Source organism: Solanum verrucosum, unplaced genomic scaffold, assembly GCF_900185275.1.
Source record: "Solanum verrucosum unplaced genomic scaffold, falcon-dt-bn FXZP01000252.1, whole genome shotgun sequence".
In the NCBI taxonomy this organism is placed as follows: Eukaryota; Viridiplantae; Streptophyta; class Magnoliopsida; order Solanales; family Solanaceae; genus Solanum; species Solanum verrucosum.
The window spans coordinates 362,032-383,873 of NW_026019988.1; the positions used below are offsets into that span (position 1 = coordinate 362,032).

The 21,842-nt window shown below is 34.6% G+C and overlaps 1 protein-coding gene across 1 annotated transcript; it reads left to right on the forward strand.

Annotated features, from left to right (window-relative positions):
* The first annotated feature begins 3,751 nt into the window (after positions 1-3,751).
* Positions 3,752-20,566, forward strand: LOC125818608 (chromatin-remodeling ATPase INO80). The gene is made up of 23 exons (XM_049498105.1): positions 3,752-4,100; positions 5,947-6,034; positions 6,329-6,716; positions 6,871-7,306; positions 7,394-7,594; positions 7,760-7,870; positions 8,787-9,205; positions 9,327-9,435; positions 9,530-9,610; positions 9,719-9,891; positions 10,582-10,707; positions 11,916-12,077; positions 12,161-12,218; positions 12,690-12,920; positions 13,055-13,201; positions 15,808-16,362; positions 16,443-16,700; positions 16,812-16,919; positions 18,064-18,158; positions 18,234-18,390; positions 19,043-19,240; positions 19,351-19,497; positions 19,873-20,566. Exons 1-23 carry the CDS (start codon positions 4,053-4,055, stop codon positions 20,194-20,196), a joined length of 4,620 nt encoding a protein of 1,539 aa, XP_049354062.1. The 5' UTR covers positions 3,752-4,052; the 3' UTR covers positions 20,197-20,566.
* Positions 20,567-21,842: the final 1,276 nt, after the last annotated feature.

Genomic DNA, 21,842 nt, shown 5'->3' on the forward strand with positions numbered 1-21,842 from the left:
AACCAAACCAAATATAATATACATTTACTGGTTTGGTGGTTACCGGTTTTAGTTTGGTTTGGTTCGGTTATTCAGTTATTAACCACACACAAAAATAAAAGAAACAATTCATTCAAAATGTGAAAAAAGTGACAACAATCCATTCAAAACGAAAAATAGTTAGAATGACTTAGATTACTGAACTTTCAATCACAAAATTTACTATCAATAAAGCTTTAAAATTCACTATATTGGTCTAGAAGGAAGATACAATAACATTTTCAGTCCCACAAAGAATTATCACAGACACTCATATACATGAAATCAATAAGATAAATGTTTCATTTTGGGCATTTTTGCTTTCAATAAGTAAATTATAAAGAATTTTTAATGAAAATATGTATAAGATCTTTAAAATTGTTTATAAAAACAATATATTAAGTACGTATATTAATAAAATATATGTATATAATTCATCGGTTCGGTTCAGTTATTTCTTCAATTTTTTCGAATAAAATCATAACTGATGTGAGGCCAAAAATATATATTTTAATCATTATTTACCTCACATTTATTATTTATATCTGCCCTTTTTGAGCATGAATGTTATGGATTGTGCTAAATAGTGTATTTTATTTGTAGAAGTAAATTGGTGTAAAGTTGAAGAAGTTTGGAGCTAAAATAAATTAAAGATTGAAGATGGAAATCAGGCAGCCAACTTAATAGAATAAATTCAATATAATAATGTATAAAATATAAAGTTGCAACGTTCAAATAGGAAAAGAGGATGCTTCCACGTGGCAGCAGCGGCAGACACCTTCATATTGTTGAAGTCGTGCAGAGGCGGTCACAGTTCACGCGTAAAACTGGGAAATCTAATTCTATTCGGTTTGAATTCCTAATTTGATTGGGATTCAATTATTTTATTGAGGATTTTCTATATCTATAAATAGTCCATAGAAATAATTATTTTGGAGATTGGGCAGAGGGGAAGATCAATTATAGGGCATCATGTGGAAAGTTGACAATACTTTTTAGGGTTCTTCTTCTTCTTCTTCTTCTTCTTCTTATTTTCTTAGAGATTAGTAGCTAAAGCCCTTGTTCTGGGGCTGTAGCTACGGATTCAATGTTGATTATTTAAGATTTTCGAATTAATTCTTGGTTGTCATTATAAGTTACTTCTATAGTCTTGTTTTTAGTATTTTGTGCTTGATCACCATGAGATAAATAAGTATTTTGTGTTTGATCACCATGAGATAAATATATTGTCTAATCTTAAAATCGAGAGAGGAGGGATTAGATAGACCAGAGAATATAGAGAGCTTGGTCCACCCATTAAATTGAGGTGATTAGTGTTCAGGAGTGACGCCCAGACGAACACCTTGCTTGGTTACGAAATAGGATGAAATATAAATGCTCGTCAGTTAGTCTATTTATCCCACTCAACAATGTAGTTAGATAGCTAACTGGGGTAGGCGACGAGAGACGTATAACCCGGATCATATCATCAACCCTATAAACCAGTAACTTGACAACTGAAATTAATTCTAAGCCAAAAATGTGATACATGAAATCCAATACATGTTGCAACCTTGGGATTTTCCAACTATTGTAAGTAATTTTATTATTTTGTTCTTGCATTCTTTTATTTTGGCTCTCTTAAATAAATAATTAGATCAGTATAATTTAGTAAAAATAGTTAATTGACAAGTCCTTTGGGTTCGATAATCTGGTTCTTTTAAGAGCCACTATATTACTTGCGCGACCGCGTATACTTGCGTGTGCAATTGGGAGCAACAATAACCAAACCAAATATTATCGATTTTCAAAAATCTAAAACCAAACCAAACCAAACCCAAATAAAATTGATTTTATTTTATCGGTTTGGTTCAATTTTTCGATTTGAATCGATTTTTATTCAAACCGTGAACACCCCTACTCATAGGTAACACATACATAATGTTAGGGTATCTCCAACCTTATACTTTATTTTACTCTCCGAATATAGAGTTTTCTATTTTTTCAGATAACCAACTTCAACCAATTCTCTATTTTACTCTCAAAAAAAGAATTTTCTTTTCTCTCCTCAATATTATATTATTTATTTATATTTCATTCTTATTTTCTTTTTTCATAATATAAATCCTTTCTTTCTTTTTCCCAACTAATCACTTTATATATTTTTCATGTGATATAAAATTTTATTTTTTTAGGATTTTTATTTAATATGAAATTATATTTTATTCTATATTTCTAAATAACATAAATTGCAAGCAAATATTATATAATATACAAATTCAAATAAAAGTGAAATACAATTACATAAACATTCAACTCTCAATTATTACGTTGCTCCCATAAATGCTCTATTAATGCATTACAAAGTTTAAAATGAGCATTTTTGTCCTTGATTTTTTTTTTATGTCTAGCTAAATATTGTTCTAACCAGAGATTTTCATCTACCACCATTTTTGTTGTTGGAGTTGGAGCCTCTACAACATCTTGAATTGGTGGATTAAGATCACGCTTATCCTCGAATATCATGTTGTGCAGTACAATACATGTAGTCCTTATATCATGGAGCACTTCCTTTCTCTAAAAACATCACGGTCCTGCAATAATTGCAAAACTCCGAATGCACGTTCAACATCTTTTTAGCACGATTCTTGTTTTATCGCTAAATTATTGTTGTGTTATATTAATTATTATGTTATGTATTATATTGTTATCTTGTAATTAAATTATCATGTTATGTATTGTATTTTTAAATAAAAATTTTCATCTTATCATTTTAATTTTGTTTATGCTTTATAGTGAAAAATAATAATAAAATCAAATTATCTTACTGATGAAAATTAGAAAAAATTGAAATGTTATTAATTCGGGATGAAAGTAATATATAATAAATAATATATTTTTAAAATTACTATATTACATTTAAAAAGAATTATGAATATTAGATATTTAATTAATGACATTATATGTAAGATAATATGTTAATTAGAAAATAATAATAAAATTTATTGAAAAAACAAAATAAAGAGTGAATAGAAGTTCTCTCTTAAACTGAAGAATAAAGTCTAAAATAAAGAGGGATTGGAGTGTCCATTCTCCATTTTACTCTCCAAATATTGAGAATGAAGAATAAAATAGAAATGGGTTGGAGATCGTCTACTCAATGAATCGATCATAGTCAAACTTCTTTACAACAACAATTCTCTATAACAACATTTTACGACGCCAATCAAATTTTATTATATTTTATGTTTTTTATCATAACGTTTCGATCTAGTAGTCAACACATATTAAGGATAAATAACCCTATTATTATAAAGATGTTTGACTTTATATAAGAACATATCCAACGTAATTCTACACGTAGATTCTGAAAAGAGTAGAATGTATCTAGACCTTACATCTTGAAAGTAGAGAGATTATTGAAAGATGTTTGACTTTGACATAAGAACATATCCAACGTAATCCTACACATAGATTATGAAAATTGTAGAGTGTATCGACCTTACATTTTGCAAGTAGAGAGATTATTTTCGAAAGATATTTGACTATGATATAAGGACATATCCAACGTAATCCTATACGTAGATTCTAAAAATTGTAGTGTGTATAAATCTTATATCTCGAAAGTAGAGAAATTATTTTCGAAAAAGTGTACCTAAATAAAAGTTTAATAATACAATAGCACACACAAGACCAAACCATTGCCTCCATCACACACAACAAAACACATCAACACAGAAAGAAAGCAAATCAAAGCTTTGATTTTGAGAAAAATAAAAGTGGTCACTATAGCGCACGTTAACGAAAGTTAACCCTCCTGGCTTACATTAGCATATGCCAATGTCTTCACCTCCTCTTCCCTCTTCTTTCTCGTTACACTCCTTATCCCTCTTCTTCCTCTTCTTCTCCTCTTTTAGGGTTACTTTTCTCCTTTTTCTTCTTTACTATTTACTACAAATTTCCTCTCTTTCAAATTTGTTTTTTGCTGTTTTTTTCATTCGCCCCACCAAATGCTTGTTTCCATTGTAGTTTTCACAGCTCCAACAACATAATCTATGGACCCTAAGAAGCAGTATTCGTACTCCAATCTCTTCAATCTCGAGGTATTGTTTGTGGGTTTTGCTATTTTGTCAAAAGGGTGTGTTGTGATATGGAAATCTTGGTGGGTGGTAGTGTGTAGGATAATTTTGTGGGTTAGGGATTTGATGGGTTAATTCTTCGAAAAAGTTTTTTTTTTTTTTTGGCATTTTTGAAGTGATTTTTTAAAATTTGTTGTGGGTTGTGCTCAGCTCTCAAAAGGGTGTCTGGTGATACTAAAATCTTGGTGTTTAGTGTTAGTGTTGAGGATAATTTTGTTGGTTAGGGATTTGATGGGTTAATTCTTTGAGAAAGTTTTTTTAATTTGCATGTTTGGAGTGATTTTTGATCTATTGTGGGTTGTGCTCAACTCTCAAAAGGGTGTCTGGTGATACTAAAATCTTGGTTTTTTTTAGGTTAGTGTTGAGGTTAATTTTGTGGGTTAGGGATTTGATGGGTTAATTCATCGAGAAATTTTATGTTTTTTTGCATGTTTGGAATGATATTTTGATTTATTGCGGATTGTGCTTAGCTCTCAAAAGGGTGTTTTGTGATATTAAAATCTTTATAGTTAGTGTAAGAGTTTAGGATAATTTTTTCGGTTAGGGATTTGATGGGTTAATTCATTGGGAAAGATTTTAACTTTTTGCACCTTTAGAACCTTTAGAGTGATTTTTGATTTTTAGTGAATTGTGCTCAACTCTCGAAAGGGTGTCTGGTGATACTAAAATCTTGGTGGTTAGTGTTAGTGTTAAGGACAATTTTGTGGGTTAAGGATTTGATGGGTTAATTCTTGGGGAAAGTTTTAACATTTTTTTAGCATGTTTGGACTGATTTTTTTGATGTATTGTGGGTTGGGCTTAACTCTCAAAAGGGCGTCTTGTGATACTAAAATCTTGGTGGTTAGTGTTAGTGTTAAGGATAATTTGTCGGTTAGGGATTTGATGGGTTAATTCATCAAGAAAGTTTTTTATATTTGCATGTTTATTATGAATTATGCTCAACTCTCAAAAGGGTGTCTGGTGATACTAAAATCTATATAATTAGTGGTAGTGTTAGTATAATTTTGTGGGTTAGGGATTCGATGGGTTTGACAAAGTTATTTATTTTGCATGTTTGGACTGATTTTTGATTTAGTGCGAATGGTGCTCAACTCTCAAAAGGGTATCTGGTGATATTAAAATCTTTTTAGTTAGTGTTGGGATAATTTTGTGGGTTACGGATTCGATGGGTTTGAGAAAGTTATTTATTTTTGCATGTTTGGAGTGATTTTTGATTTATTGTGAATTGTGCTCAACTCTCGAAAGGGTATCTGGTGATATTAACATCTTTTTAGTTAGTGTTGGGATAATTTTGTCGGTTAGGGGTTTGATGGGTTAAGGGTTAATTCATTGAGAAAGTGTTAACTTTATGCATGTTTAGAGTTATTTTTGATTTATTGTGGATTGTGCTCAACTCTCAAAGGGTGTCTTGTGATATTAAAATCTTTATAGTTAGTGTTAGTGTTAGGATAATTTTGTGGGTTAGGGATTTGATGATGGGTTTGATAAAGTTAATTTTTTTTTGCATGTTTGTAGTGATTTTTGATATATTTTGAACTGGGTTTTTCTTGGAATTTCAGTTTGGTTCTCAAAATGGTGTCTTGTTTATCAAAATCCTGGCAAATAAGTGTTACTGTTAGGACATTATTTTGGGTGCATTCTTCTAGAAAGTTCAGTTATTTTGCTTGTTTCTAGAGATTTTTTATTTGTTTGAGCTGGATTTTTCTTGAAATTTCAATTGGGTGTTGTGGAACATGTGAATTTTAATTACGTAAGTGTGGAACTTTTCTTGATCCCTTCTGATTTTCTCAGTTCATTTTTTCTTGGATAGTCTTTGATTAACTTCCAGCTGCCCCAACTTGATGATGATTTTGATTATCATGGGAATAGCAGTCAGGACGAGAGCAGAGGTAGCCCAGGTAGGCAAATTCTTTCTTGACATTGCTTTTGCTCCCTTTTTTTATTTAATTTTTTGTTATTTGAGTGATGAGTATGACTGACTAGGCGAATAGGACTAAATTCTTGACTGAACACATTCTTCTGAGTTAAAAAATATTTTTTACTACTAATATTATTCAAAAGAATGATAACTCCTTTACTTGGAAAATGCACACTCTTTCTCCTATTACATTGCAATTTTGACTTTCTTGAAGCAATGAAAAGTTAAGCTAATGCAGTTGTAATAATCAGCCGCATCTTATGTTGGTTGGTAGGTGGAATGGCTGGAAACCAGAGTAATGGTATAATGTCTGGTAGGGAGTTGAAGAAAAAGAGGCGGACTTCATATAGTAGTGACGAGGATGGGGACAGGGACAGAGCTCATACTACCTATATTTCAGAGGAAAAGTATAGAACAATGCTGGGAGAACACATTCAAAAGTATAAGAGGAGGCTTGGTAATTCCTCAGCAAACCCTGCAGCTACTCGTAATGGAGTACCTGTGATGAGAGGTGGTGGCGGTTCAAGAGACCAGAAGTCAGCAAATGATCACAGAGGAGGAGCGGTCAGACTTGCCTCTACATCAGAATTTTTTAACAATAGCACTCAGAGTTTAGGAAACCATATTCAGTCAGATTTTCCAGGACCATATGGTGGTGATAGGTTTGCCTCTCTGCTTTCACTAAATCTTTTCAAATGAATGTTGAGATGTTTACTCAAGTTGTTTTGGATTGTTAACAGCAGCAACACCCCCCTCCAAAAAAAAAAAAGAAGAAAGAAGGTAAAGTGTGTCACCTAACATTTGGAAATTTTACAGATCTATTTATGAACCTGCTTTCTTGGATCTTGGGGAGGACATCACATACAAGATCCCTCCACCTTATGAAAAGCTGGCAACATCATTGAACTTGCCAACCATGTCAGATATTCAAGTTAATGAAATTTACCTCAAGGGTACACTTGATTTGGAGACTTTGGCTGCAATGATGGCTTCTGATAAGAAACTTGGGCCCAAACGTCAAGCAGGAATGGGTGATCCCAAGCCACAATTTGAATCTCTTCAGGCACGATTGCGAGCTCAGCCGACTAATAGTGCCGGTCAGATATTCAGTCTGCAAGTCAGCGAAGCTGCATTAGAGGCTTCTTCCATGCCTGAGGGTGCTGCAGGATGTATACGGCGTTCCATATTGTCAGACGGTGGCGTCTTACAGGTTTATTATGTGAAAGTGTTGGAGAAAGGAGACACCTATGAGGTCAGTAATTCTCTTTTGTGTTTATCTCATAGTTATATGGGCACCTAGTCCTGTTGCTTATGTCTGAATGGTCATGTGGAGCTGCAGATTATTGAACGTAGTCTACCCAAAAAGCCAAAGTTGGAGAAAGATCCTTTTGCGATTGAGAAGGAAGAAATGGAAAAGATTGAAAAATATTGGATAAACCTTGCCAGGAAAGAAATCCCAAAACATCATAAGATATTTATCAATTTCCATAGGAGGCAATTGACTGATGCCAAGCGGATTGCAGAAACTTGTCAGAGAGAGGTAGGTGTGGCAAAAGGTTTTTTTTATGTTGATATTTTTCTATTCAATACTGGATCTTGTACGAACAAATTTGTGTGTGATTCTTCATGTGACTCTGTAAATTTCCACCGCTAGTTGTCATTTGGACACTCTTACTTGAGTTGTGGGTTGATTCCTTTTCTTCAGGTGAAAATGAAAGTTAGCAGATCACTTAAGGTGATGAGAGGTGCAGCAATTCGTACAAGGAAACTTGCTAGGGACATGCTCGTGTTTTGGAAGAGAGTTGACAAGGAGATGGTACTTACATTCTACTTCTTTATATTATTTCATTTGAACTTTTTGCTATTACGGTATGTATGAAAGTTGCTATTCAAGAGCGACCTGAGCAGCCGAAGAGGAGGGACGAAGGAAGAGTCGGCCATGGTTACCTGCATCCTTTTTTTATCAAAAAATATCAAACATGGTTAACTGCATCTTAACTAACCAAAATACAGCTCTCTGTTTTGATGATTTTAAGATTATTACTGCATTATATGAACATCTTATCCTGTACTATCCCAGAGAAGAAATGGAAGGTGATATAATATATTCACCTAATCTGTCTCTATTGTTCTGTCCCTATTTTATATGATATTGTTGTTGTAAGAGTTTTTTTGCACCCAATATTTTGGGTTATATGTTGGTTTAACTACTAAAACTTGCAATGGAGTATTGATACACTTTTGAAATAAGAGAGTATATATTTAGCAGGATTCAGGACTCATAAATATAATTTTCTAGTATAGATTTCTTGGAAATGTGAGGAAGAAGAGTGTAGTAGGCTGCTTTCTGTTCTATGCTCTCCAACTTTGGGTCCGCACAAGTAGGCACTTAAACTTGTATAAAGGTGAACAAGTAGACACACACGTCCTACGTGGGAATTCGCGTGAGATACACCGACTGATTTTTTATGCAACATAGGAAGTGTGGTTATTCAACTTTAAGTGCCTACTTGTGCACACCCAAAGTTGGAGGGCATAGATGCCAGCTGAACTAATTTAAAGGACACGTTTATGTATTATGCCTAAAGAAAATGACTTGTAAAGATGAATGTCTGTCGTCGTCTTTCCTCTAGAAGATTGAATATGCTAAATGAACATAGTTCTTCATGAGTTTCTGCTGCTCACTGTTTGACTAGAGGACTTCCTAAAATGTAAAATTTATAATGTTGCAGGCAGAAGTAAGGAAAAGGGAGGAAAAAGAAGCAGCAGAAGCTTTGAAGCGTGAACAAGAGCTTCGTGAAGCAAAGAGACAACAACAAAGGCTCAACTTTCTGCTATCACAAACTGAACTTTACAGCCATTTCATGCAAAATAAATCAACTTTACCCTCTGAGGCTGTGACTTTAGGTGATGAAATGATAAATGACCCAGAAATATTGTTAGCTTCTACTGAAGTTAGACCTGGAGAGGAAGAGGATCCTGAAGAGGCTGAACTGAGAAAAGAGGCTCTGAAAGCTGCACAGGATGCAGTTTCAAAGCAGAAAATGATGACAAGTGCTTTTGATAGTGAATGTCTGAAGCTGCGTCAAGCTGCTGAAATTGAACCCTCTCAGCAAGATGCTGCAGCTGCTGACATAGACTTATTGCATCCGTGAGTTTTTGAGTTCCTTCGAGATATCATCTTTGTTCTTTTACTGAGAGATTTTGGTGTCACAAATTTTGTTGCTCCTCTCTCTGGGTTGTACTCACTTGCTGTTTTGGTGCACCTTTAGGTCAACCATGCCTGTGGCTTCTACGGTACAAGCACCAGAATTATTCAAGGGTACTCTTAAAGATTATCAGTTGAAAGGGCTCCAGTGGCTTGTAAATTGTTACGAGCAGGTAAGTTGTTATTTCCTGAAAGTTTGTCTCTTTTTGCTCAACCTCTCTGGAAATTTTTCTTGGCTGAGTTACAACATTCAACTTTATCCGTCAGGGTTTAAATGGCATTCTTGCTGATGAGATGGGTCTTGGGAAAACAATCCAGGCCATGGCTTTCTTGGCTCATTTGGCAGAAGTAAGCGATCTAGTTCATGTTTTATTTACCACGTTCTTGTAGTAAATAATCAAAATCAAGAACTGTTTGGTAGAGTATCTAGTAACTTGGCTTCATTGATCTCTGCAGGAAAAGAATATATGGGGTCCCTTTTTAGTTGTTGCTCCCGCTTCAGTCTTGAACAACTGGGCTGATGAAATTGGTCGTTTCTGCCCTGATCTAAAAACTCTTCCATATTGGGGAGGTTTACAAGAACGAGTGGTGCTTCGAAAGAACATTAATCCAAAACGTCTTTATCGTCGGTAATTTCATTTGGCTTTGGCTTTGGCTTTGGCTTTGGCTGTCTTATATATATTACAGGAGTAATGAACTTGCCTCCACTTACTGGTTCTTTCATGTCCCCCTCATTAGTCGTAGATTTGCTATTCTTTTCTTGTTCATTAACATTCTTGCTTGGCAAGGCACTTATTAGTTTGATGAATAATATTGATGAGGCGAATGCTTCTTAAAACTGATCTGCTTGATGTAGTGAAGCTAATCATAGGTTAGATGATGGTGTTTGAATTGGGGTACCTAGGAATATAACAGTATGTACAAGTATAGTAAAGAAATAGAGGGAAGGATGGAGCGAGATCGCTTAAATGTCAAACAGCTAATTCTTCGAGTTAACAATTTTCTACTTCACGAAGTTGTTAGTCCAAATAATGAGAAACTGCTCACACGGGGAGGCTTGAGATCGTGATGTGAGAATCCAATAATGCTTTAGTGAAACCAAGCTTATCTGGGTATTAAACTACCCAATGCAGTTGGTGATTAAGTTAACAATTATATCTGAATTATGAAAAGTATTTCTTGGCAGTGGGAAGGTTGTTAGCATTTTGTTCCTCTCTTGGTTAATCATCCATGCATTTATTAAATAGATAAAATCCATGAGTTGAATATTGTTAACTCATCCTGTCTAAGTTAGTGATGGAACCAAACTTTGATTTCAGGGATGCTGGATTCCACATTCTCATTACCAGTTATCAACTACTAGTCTCTGATGAGAAATACTTTAGACGTGTTAAATGGCAATACATGGTGCTGGATGAAGCCCAGGCAATCAAAAGCGCAAACAGGTCTGATCATCTAGCCTTGAAAACTTTGTCCTACTGTTTAATTTAAACCCGTTAATAAGTGTTATCATTTACTGGGAATGTGGTGGAAGCCAAAGCTGCTAAGCAATTCCTAATTGAGTACCAGGATCCTTGCTTTCTAATTGCCATCAAACTTATTAACTTCTTTCATATAAAACAAGTGGTAACGCACACTAGCTACTGGGAACCTATAATGCTTGGACTCTCCAAGAAGAGTTGCTGTATCCATGTCCGATCCTCCAAAAAAAATTGCACTGCTTTTGGAAGATCCAACTACACCCAGCGATATTTTCTAAGAGTCTGAGCAACATAGCTGGGAACAACAATCATATAGTTGATTTCCTTGTAAAGATTAAACATGGCTGGACTCTACCTTCATATTCAATCATCTGAAATCTACTTGTTTTAGCTCAAAGCTGGTTGTAAAAACTTGCATAATAACAGTTCTTTTTGTAGCATATGGAGTTTAGGTGTTCGTGCTGAGGAAAATCATTTATTACGATTTGTAGTTAAGGATTTGATTCTTTAGTTCATTTAATTCAGTGTCCATATTATGTGATGAGCATATCCTGGACAGGTTATAAGTTGATCATCTTTTAGTAAGATCTGAGTTGAATCTTGATGTGTAATCATTACCAGGTTATAAGTTGATCAACTTTTAGTAAGATCTGAGTTGAATCTTGATGTGTAATCATTACCAGGTTATAAGTTGATCAACTTTTAGTAAGATCTGAGTTGAATCTTGATGTGTAATCATTACCGTGCAAAAAATATTAAAGCAGATATGCACATACTGTCGGCTACTGCACCAGACCATGAGTAATAATTTCACTTTAGGTTCTTTCTCTGTTGTCTTTTCCTTCTCTATTTTAAGAAATCTTTTTCTCCTTTTAACTGATTTTGGAATTATACATGAGTTTCAATTGCTTTCCATGCCTGTTGATATACAAACTATATTTATTTTTCCATCTACAATATCGGGTATAGATGATCTAACAGGGGATGCAAATGGTGACAAGAACATCAACTTACATTTTTCAACTGTCACAATTTAAAACACTGACACATTTATTTATTTAAATCTGCACATCATGTATCATGTTGCACCTGCAGAATAAAATAAATAAGCAAACAAGTTGTTAATCATAACTTCTCTCTCTCATTGTATCCTGTTGTACTCTGATTGACAGTATAAGATGGAAGACATTGCTGAGTTTCAATTGTCGAAACCGTTTGCTTCTGACTGGTACTCCAGTTCAAAATAACATGGCTGAGCTGTGGGCGCTCCTCCACTTTATTATGCCTACCTTATTTGATAGCCATGAACAATTTAATGAATGGTTTTCAAAAGGGTACGTATGTTTCAGTATAAGGTGTTATTGCTTTAATGTATCAGTTTTGCATTTTGTGATGGTTCTTTGTGCTCTATGATCAGAATCGAAAACCACGCGGAGCATGGTGGGTCATTAAACGAGCACCAGCTCAGCCGACTGGTAAGGGAGCTTTGTTTTATAGTTGGAATGCAGACAATCCAATATCTTCAGATACAACTGACTTATGGCCTACAGTGATTTAATATCTTTCTAAGGAATATTTCAGTCATTTTGACTTAACAAAAGTAGGCATGTAGTATGGGCATATTGTCATCTTTTATATTTTTTACTTGTCAAGAACACTCCATAATTGAGTAAGCACCCTAAGTGTTCTACTCTTGATTGTATTAGCATATCTTCTTGCATGTTACTGGTGTTAGAACATTCTCTCTTCTATTAAGTTAGAAATATCCTTGTTATTGTTATTTATGAATATCAATCTTGTCTGGAATTGTTTGGATTGTTAATCATCAAACCCTGTATTAGTTCTCCATCTTTTTCTCTCTGTTAATCTTGATATTATTAGCGTACCTTTTTGGTTAACTAGTGTTTTCATCATGATGAATTTCTCTTTCTGAATCTTCCAAACAGCATGCAATTTTGAAACCTTTCATGCTGCGGCGGGTTAAAAAGGATGTGGTTTCTGAGTTGACTGGGAAAACTGAAATCACAGTGCACTGTAAGTTGAGTTCTCGTCAGCAGGCATTTTATCAAGCAATAAAAAATAAGATATCCCTTGCTGAGTTAATTGATAGCAGCCGTGGGCATCTTAACGAGAAGAAAATTCTAAACCTGATGAATATTGTTATCCAGCTAAGGAAGGTGATTGATCTCTTTTTTTGTATTGCTCTTTCGTGTTGCATCAGCTGATATTTTTATGGTGGACCTGCCATACTACTGTTCTATCTGATTCTTTTTTCACTAAGAATTTTCTATTTCTTTTGTTGGTATGCCAGGTTTGCAACCATCCAGAGCTCTTTGAGAGAAATGAAGGAAGTTCTTACTTCTATTTTGGAGATGTTCCATACTCACTTCTTCCTGCTCCCTTCGGGGAACTTGAGGATGTATTCTTTTCTGGCGGTCGAAGTCCTGTTACATACCAGGTACTGTTTGGAACTCTTTATGCTTCTTCATGGAGTTATTATTGTTTATGTGTGCACAGAGAACAGCCTGATTCAGTGCATAATCTGCTTCTAGTTTATTTTATTGATATTTCTGGAACGTTAACAGTTAGTTATAATATCATTCTGCAATTATAATCCTCATTTGGCCACTTCACACCATTCAGTTAGTTATAATATCATTCTGCAATTATAATCCTCATTTGGCCACTTCACACCATTCAGTTAGTTATAATATCATTCTGCAATTATAATCTTCATTTGGCCACTTCATACCATTCAGTTAGTTATAATATCATTCTGCAATTATAATCCTCATTTGGCCACTTCACACCATTCAGTTGTCATTATTGCCAATTTTTACATTAAAGTGTGGAAACTATAAATCGCCATCTTGAAGGTAAATATTATGACTTCGGAGGTGATGTTTGATGCTGGATTGTCTCTCTTCCAATAAAGAGGACTGCTGAAGTTACTTTTAACGAAATTAGTGTTGAAAAGTTGGGACGTTATTAAATGAACTGATAAGAAATGGACCTTGTATGTCAACCCCAGAAACTAGCTTAAGAGGTGAGAATTGCCCAATGCTATGGAAAGAGACCAATAGAATTCTTCCCAACCGAGTCCCCCATTAACACCCACTCTCACGATCAGGATTAGACATCTGGAGCGTGGACAATATAAGATGTGGGGCGGAATATCGGGTATACCATGAATTGAGCTGAGTCTGACTCTAATACCATGATAAGAAAACGGATCTCGGGTCTAACTCAACTTCAAAAGCTAGCTCAAGAGGTGAAAATTGCCCAAAATCATACAGAAAAACCAATAATACCCTTCCCAACCGATGTGGGAACTCAACAAGAACAAACACTTCAGAAGTATATATTCATGTTGTCTGTTAAGTATGACGTGGTGTAAATATTAGTTTATAAGTGAGATAATATGCTTACTCTAACTTCAGTTCTCACATTAAGTTTTATAATTGAGACCTTATTATTGTGAATTGGTAATTATAATGTCTCAGTAAGCCGTATTCTTCCTAAAACCAATTAAGTGCATATACTTGTCAACTAAAATAATCTTATGATCTGTTACCTTTCTCAAAAAAAAATAAAAAATCTTATGATCTACAATTTCAAAAAAAATTAAATAATTTATGACCTATTTAGAACTGGGAGCAAAAGTAGCCTGGGCCATATCTGTTATAAAACCACCCCAAACTGTTGCTATATGATGTAATTTTTTACAACTATTTCTATAAAATATAATTTGAGACCTAAGAGTTAGCTAAGCGACGTACCAATTTAGAAACACGTAAAATATATAAAGCAAAAATACCTGATCTTTCAGTTTCAAAAAAAAAAAAAAAGAAGCAAAAATATAGCAGTACTCTTCATACCTAAATCCATAAAAAGGGTTTAAAAAACTGCTTAGCATTCTGCTAGAAAGCATATCATAGAATTGAAGTATATCAATAGAACTATTGCATCTATATAAATAAATTCAATAATGCCGGATCAAAATATCTTAAATAAACAACAAAACCAATGAAACATCTTGCTCCAAAATCACATCATACTTTGATAAACTAATAAAATGATCAAATTCTCACCAAACATTTCTTCATAACAACATTCCACAGTTCTAAGTTAAGTCAATCATCACACATGAGAGTTCGAGAACATTCTGTAACAGAAAATTTAACTTCATAGAAAAAATTGAAAACATTTTTAAAAAAGGTTGCTGAATAACTTTTTGATTTGTGTGACACTGAAATGAATAAGGCGGGAACTTACTTTATAGTACCTAAAAAATTCCGTAACTCCCATTTATAGGGTGGAACATGGAGTTTATTTGATTTTAAAAGTTCATGTTATGAAGTCATACGTTACATCCGTTCTAATATGTTATGTCTTTTACTATACCTGAAATAATGAGTAAATTAAAGCACTTAACTAATGAGTAAAATAGGATATTTTTATTATTATGCACATTCTTTTAGTGAAAAAATAAGAGATAAAATGCCAAAAAAAATAAGGGAGTAGATAAATAGGAATCTTGATCTAGGAGAGGGCTGCATCATTCTTCTTTAAAAATATATATATATGCAATAATTATACATTTATAATTAGGATTTAGAAAAATGAGTCGGACCAAGAGAGGAATATAAAGAATAAGCAGGAGAAAGCAAGTAGAAAGGTTGGATATTAATTTCCTTAACCAATAAAGTGTAGTGGACCGGTAAATGTCATTAATTATTGATATATTTAATGTTATTACAAAGATACTTGCAAAGTAGTAGCAAAACCAATTTTTTTTAGAAAAAGGTCAAAAAAGGGTAAATATGAATGAAGGCCATAGAGTGGTGCCACATCACTTTGGTGTGTGTGTATATATATATATATATATATATATAATAATAATAAAAATATTGTACGATTCGATCAACTAGGGCCATTTCAGCAATATGTTCCTAAATATATACATGTGACAACTGTGTAATGTCGGCTTAGTGGGACTTCTTAATAATCAGGAAATTTCAAGCTTATTTAACTTGCTCTTTCGTATTATATTATCCCTTTCAGATGCCAAAGCTGGTTTATCGGGCAGCTAATAGATCGAGCATGCTTCACTCTACTATGGGGCAGGGTGTAAATAAAGAATTATTTGAAAAGTACTTTAACATATATTCTCCAGAGAATATTCACCGCTCAATTCTCCAAGAAATTCATGAGTCAGATGTTGGCTATATACGGAGTGGAACATTCGGTTTTACTCGTTTAGTTGATATGTCACCCATGGAGGTTGCATTTTCGGCAACTGGTTCTTTATTGGAGAAATTGTTATTTTCAATTGTGAGAGCCAACAGACAATTTTTAGATGAAATTTTGGACTTGATGGAGTCTGGGGATGACGATCTCTGTTGCAGTCACCTTGGAAGGGACAAAGTAAGAGCAGTGACACGAATGTTATTGCTTCCATCAAAGTCAGAAGCAAATTTTTTAAGAACAAGACTTGCAACAGGGCCTGGTGATGCACCATTTGAGGCTTTGGCCATGGAACATCAGGATAGGCTTTTATCTAATGTTAATCTCTTGAATTCAATATACTCCTTTATTCCTAGAACAAGAGCACCTCCTGTAAGTGATGTTATATTGTTTGCTCTTAGTGCTTTACATGTGTATGCAATGGGTTACTAACTACCAGATGTATCTTGCAGATAAATGCTCATTGCTCAGATAGAAATTTTGCTTACAAAATGCTTGAAGAACTACACCATCCATGGATTAAAAGGTTGTTGGTTGGGTTTGCGCGCACATCGGAATATAATGGTCCTAGGAAGCCAGGTGCCGCACACCATTTAATACAAGAGATAGACTCTGAATTACCCCTCACACAACCTGCTCTTCAGCTTACGTATCAAGTTTTTGGGTCATGTCCGCCCATGCAACCATTTGACCCTGCAAAGATGCTAACGGCATGTCATCTTTTCCTTTTATCTGTTCCTTCTATTTCCTTTTCTCTCTAATATATAATGTGCCTTTAAGCACATAAAGTATCTAAATTCAATTTTCCTATGTAATTACAGGACTCAGGGAAGCTTCAAACACTTGACATATTATTAAAGCGTTTGCGAGCAGGGAATCACCGTGTTCTTATCTTTGCACAAATGACAAAAATGTTGGATATTCTAGAGGTATTTGAATCTTTCTGCTGCTCCTTGGTGGTTTAGATTTGTATTTTCGTGATGATATGATATTAGCCGCAGTGGCAGATTGCCTGTATGAACCTCTTATGTACGGTTTTAGCTCTTGGGAGTTGAGAAGAGTGAGACTCTTTTGAGGGGAAGCAAATATACTGGTATCTGATCAAAATTCTCTGGGCAGTGGTGGTCGCAGTAATGCTTTGGTTCACTAACCAGGCTGGTATAGATGCAAAATGCAGCTTGCATATAAAAACTTCTTTGTGAAGTTTCTGATTAAATTGATCAAAAAATAATCATGGTTTGCTAAAGTAAGCACTGTTATATGTTTGTCATGTAGTACCTTATCCCATGTTTTTGTGCTTTAGAGTACAGGTTCTCTTCAGATGTCAATGTTTGGAAGAGGTTTGTAGCTCATTTAGGAAGAACTATCTGATAACTGATACTTAGACTGGCCCATGCATGAATTCTGAATTTTGGGTATCATTTTCTTTTGAAGTCCAACCAAACTTAGGTTACATTGAATCATGGAGTGGTTTCTTGAGCATACTATATGAAGGTGGGCATACTACTACAAGAACTATGCTTTATAGTGTATGAACAACAACATACCCAGTATAGTCCCACAAGTGGGGTCTGGGGAGGGTACACTAGAGCGTACGTAGACCTTACCTCTACCTTGTCAGGTAGAGAGGTTGTTTCCGTAAGACCCTTGGCTCAAAGAAAGCAAAAACACAACATTTATGAAGACAAGCAATAGCAGGATAGTAAGAAAATACAGGCATACGAGACAACAAGTAGTAATAGAAAAAATAATAAAAATACTGAAACAGTAAAATAATAAAATGCTGAAAATAATACTAATACTCCCTTCTAACTGGAGAGACCAGATGCAAAATTATTTATAGTGTATGAAGCTAAGCATGAAAAAAACAGATCCTATGTGATGCTGTTGTTGAGATTCTCTTATAGTGGTTTCCCTATTTGCTTCATTTATCTTATAATCAGTTCAGCTTGCAAAGACCAGAGTATGTTTTCTACTGCAACATAATCCCATTACTAGGGAATGGGTATAAAATTGAAAGGGTAAAGGAACTTTGCACTTGTGAAATTGCTAATGTTTTCACTTGCTTTGCAGGACTACATGCACTACAGGAAATATAGGTATTTGAGGCTTGATGGATCTTCCACTATAATGGATCGACGAGACATGGTCAAAGATTTCCAGCATCGGTATGTTTTGAATTCGAAGGGACTTATAATCCATTTATGTTGTATTTGTACTGACTTATGTTGATTGCCTCATAGGAACGACATCTTTGTGTTCTTGCTGAGTACAAGGGCAGGGGGTCTTGGTATCAACTTGACAGCTGCTGACACTGTCATCTTCTATGAGAGTGACTGGAATCCAACTTTAGATTTACAGGCAATGGATAGAGCTCATAGGCTGGGTCAAACTAAGGATGTAGGTTTTCAACTTCTACATTTTCCTTTTTGACCACATAACTCTATTTCTAAACATAATGTATTGTGTCATCTTTTCCTGGGCAATGCTGCTTTTGGAAGAAATTAGAAACACTGCTTAAGAACTCATAAAGAAAAAAAGATGACTGAGAACTTGCTTGCATCTAAGAGAAGCCAGTTTAGCTAATCAGTTGGTTTATGCAGAAAAATGTCACGACCCAAAACGAGTTATGAGTGGCACCCACACTTAAATTTCCTAGGTGGGCGAACCAAAAAATTCAAACCCCAACTTATATTAATTATCCAACTTACGAAATACAACATAATGCGGAAGCTCAAAATTTATTAATGTGAAAACAAAATTCACTAGCGTCTATTACATTAAAATCTGGTAGTGGATGTACTAACATTTCTTTGGTCAGACATTAAGATGAGCAATAAGAAAAACTCCACCTATCTTTGTCTGCAAAGGTGTACTTTCATGCCAATAGTGTTTCTTTTACCTTGTTTCATGAAATTCCTAATTCCAACTTTTTTCTAGTTTACTGTATTACATTCTTCTGGTGAAAATGATAATAAAATAATTAGCAAATGGTCTTTCTTCCCCGTGATCATTTTTCCTCCTGTATAAAGAGGTATTATTTCACTTGCAGGTTACTGTTTATCGCTTAATCTGTAAAGAGACAGTTGAAGAGAAAATTCTGCAGAGAGCCAGTCAGAAAAACACCGTGCAGCAGCTTGTCATGACAGGTGGACATGTCCAGGGTGACCTTTTGGCTCCGGAAGATGTTGTTTCTTTGTTGATTGATGATGCACAATTGGAGCAGAAAATGAAGGAAATTCCTCTTCAGGTGGAATATAAGAATAGCGTTCGGAATCTTCTTTGCCCCCTCCTCCCACCCTTCCTTTTTCAGCTTATTCTTGTTTCTAACTGAGCAATATGGTGTTTGTTCATTTGCAGGCTAAAGAGAGACAAAAGAGGAAAGGTGGCACAAAAGGCATTCGTATTGGTGCAGATGGTGATGCATCATTAGAAGATCTTACAAACAGTGAATTTGTTGGGGATGACGCTCTTGAGCCAGAGAAAGCAAAATCAAGTAATAAAAAGGTGATCATTTTCCGACTTTCTTCTCAGAATCAAATAATTGTTTTTGAATTTGACCCTTTCACAGACTTAGGGTTGTCTAGTTACTCTTTCTGCATTAAATTACCTTCATCTACATGATGTGGCCAAGTTTGTGTTGGATAAGCCATGGTAAACGACATTGTAGAGAAGAAATTCATGTTTTTTTCTTTAAAAAAAAAAAAAAGAAATGTCAAGCCTCAATGACAAATATGGCCACCAAATGTATACTTCTATGCTCTTTTTGAAATTATAATTCCTTTAGCGGCTTCTTGTTGCACAACAAACAAGCTCAACTGTATAGTAAAAATTTCGATGCATGTTAGTGTGTTGACTTGATTCATAATCTTCTATGTGCAGAGGAAAGGTTCCACAGACAAGCAAACCCCAAGATCAAGGCCTCAAAAGAATCCGAAAAATCTTCAATCTGCATCACCCAACTCACTATTGGAAGATGATATAGATGGGTTTCCACCTAACATTGGCATGCAACAACAAAGGCCAAAAAGACAGAAGAGGCCAACTAAGAGCGTAAATGAGAGCCTTGAACCAGCATTTACTGCCACCATTCCTATGAACCGAGAGGGGAACCATAACCTTCCTTCATCAGATATCAGCTCTGGTGGTGGGAGAGGTGGGGCCGAGGAAGAGGCATTGAGACATAATAATATGTATGCTGGCTAATAACAGCAAGTGAAATATTACATCTTTTATTGAGCTACCGTTCTTTTCCTCTTGGGGTGGGGGATCGATTGCAGACTTGGAAGCAGAAGCCGATTACTTTCCAGTAGATCGCTGTAGTAGTATGAGAAGGAAGTGCAGAACTGTATATTAGTTGTACAGATTATTCATAGGACTCCGGGGCACGAGACTTCTTGGCTGCTATACTTGAAATATAGTGATGTACAGTAGGCATTGATTTTGGTTAAATAGTGGAAAGTAATGTAATCGCCAATAGTTTGCAAAATTTTCTCCTGGTAGAGATTTTTGTTGACAATATGTGTTGACAAGGGGATGATCTTATAGAGCCATAAAAAGAAAAGATTTTGGATGATCATAGGCCATAATTGTGACCATTGGTCACTATGATTACATTAATTTTCTGCCCAATGCTTTAGTCGCATGTCGATTTTTTTTTAATCGTGCTGTCTTCTATTTCATGATCCTGAATTCTTGTTTCACGATTCCTAAACGCGAAAAAAGGAGTGTAAATTTATAGAGGCTATGAGTATCGATCATTAGGTCATTACAAATGGTTCCAAAAAGAGGTCATAATTCCAAATATTCATGAATTTCTGTTTTCTGGCATGTAGCTTATTTAGTTGTTTCAGGGTCATGAAAACCAAATTAATGTATTTAATTACTTTCCATGTGTATTTATTTATAATACATGATGACTTTCCTGAATATTGTTGATGGATGTTGTTTAATCTGAAATTTGGTATGTCCATCGAAAATGTCTGGTGGCCGGTACTCATAATGTTTTTCACAAGTAACATCATTCATTTGGTCACGAAGCTCCAATTCATGAACTTGATTACTTTTTGTGTGTTAATATACATGCTGATTTTTCGAAATATTGTAGTTCGACTCTATTTGGCCTGAAATTTGATTTGTTCATAAAAATGACCAAGACATGACTATCGTCGTTCATTCAATCATTTCTTGGTATCGAAAGTTAAATTCATGAATTTGATTACACCTCATTGGTATAAGTACATTCTGATTTTATTAAATATTATTGACATTCTATTTGGCCTAATTTTCTTAAATATTATCGTAAATGGCTTGGTGATTAATACACATTGTGTTCAGCGTGACTAGCATAGTTGATTTAGTCAATTCAAGGTCATGAAATTCAAATTCATGAATTTGATTACATTTCATGTGTATTAGTACATGTTGATTTTTCTAAATATTATTGACATTCCATTTGACTTGAAATTTGGTGTCTCCATCGTAAATGTCTGAGTGATTAATATTTACCATGTTCGGCATGACTAACATCGTTCATTTAATCATTTCATGATCATGATCATGAAATTCAAATACATGAATTTGATTACTTTTTGTGTGTATTTGTACATGTTGACTTTCTTGAATATTTTTTTTTGATAAAGCTAAAGTTATATTCTTCAGCATTAAGGGTATGCTGGCTACCTCCAAAAGTTACAAGCTAAAACCATAATTACACAGATCCTAGGAAATCTACCAACTGTTCTACTTCTTCTATACCATCTTCTTTACACCAAAAAAACATGTTAATGCAATTTTCTTTAACTTTCTGAATAGAGTTAGTAATATTCTCATGACACCTAAGGTTTCTTTCT

Bases quoted from the DNA above. Each gene is read 5' to 3' on its own strand.
- LOC125818608 (XM_049498105.1), top strand. From the start codon at position 4,053: ATGGACCCTAAGAAGCAGTATTCGTACTCCAATCTCTTCAATCTCGAG. The intron at 12,078-12,160 runs GTACGTATGTTT...CTCTATGATCAG, and splicing joins AATGAATGGTTTTCAAAAGG to AATCGAAAACCACGCGGAGC. The intron at 16,920-18,063 runs GTATTTGAATCT...CTTGCTTTGCAG, and splicing joins AAATGTTGGATATTCTAGAG to GACTACATGCACTACAGGAA.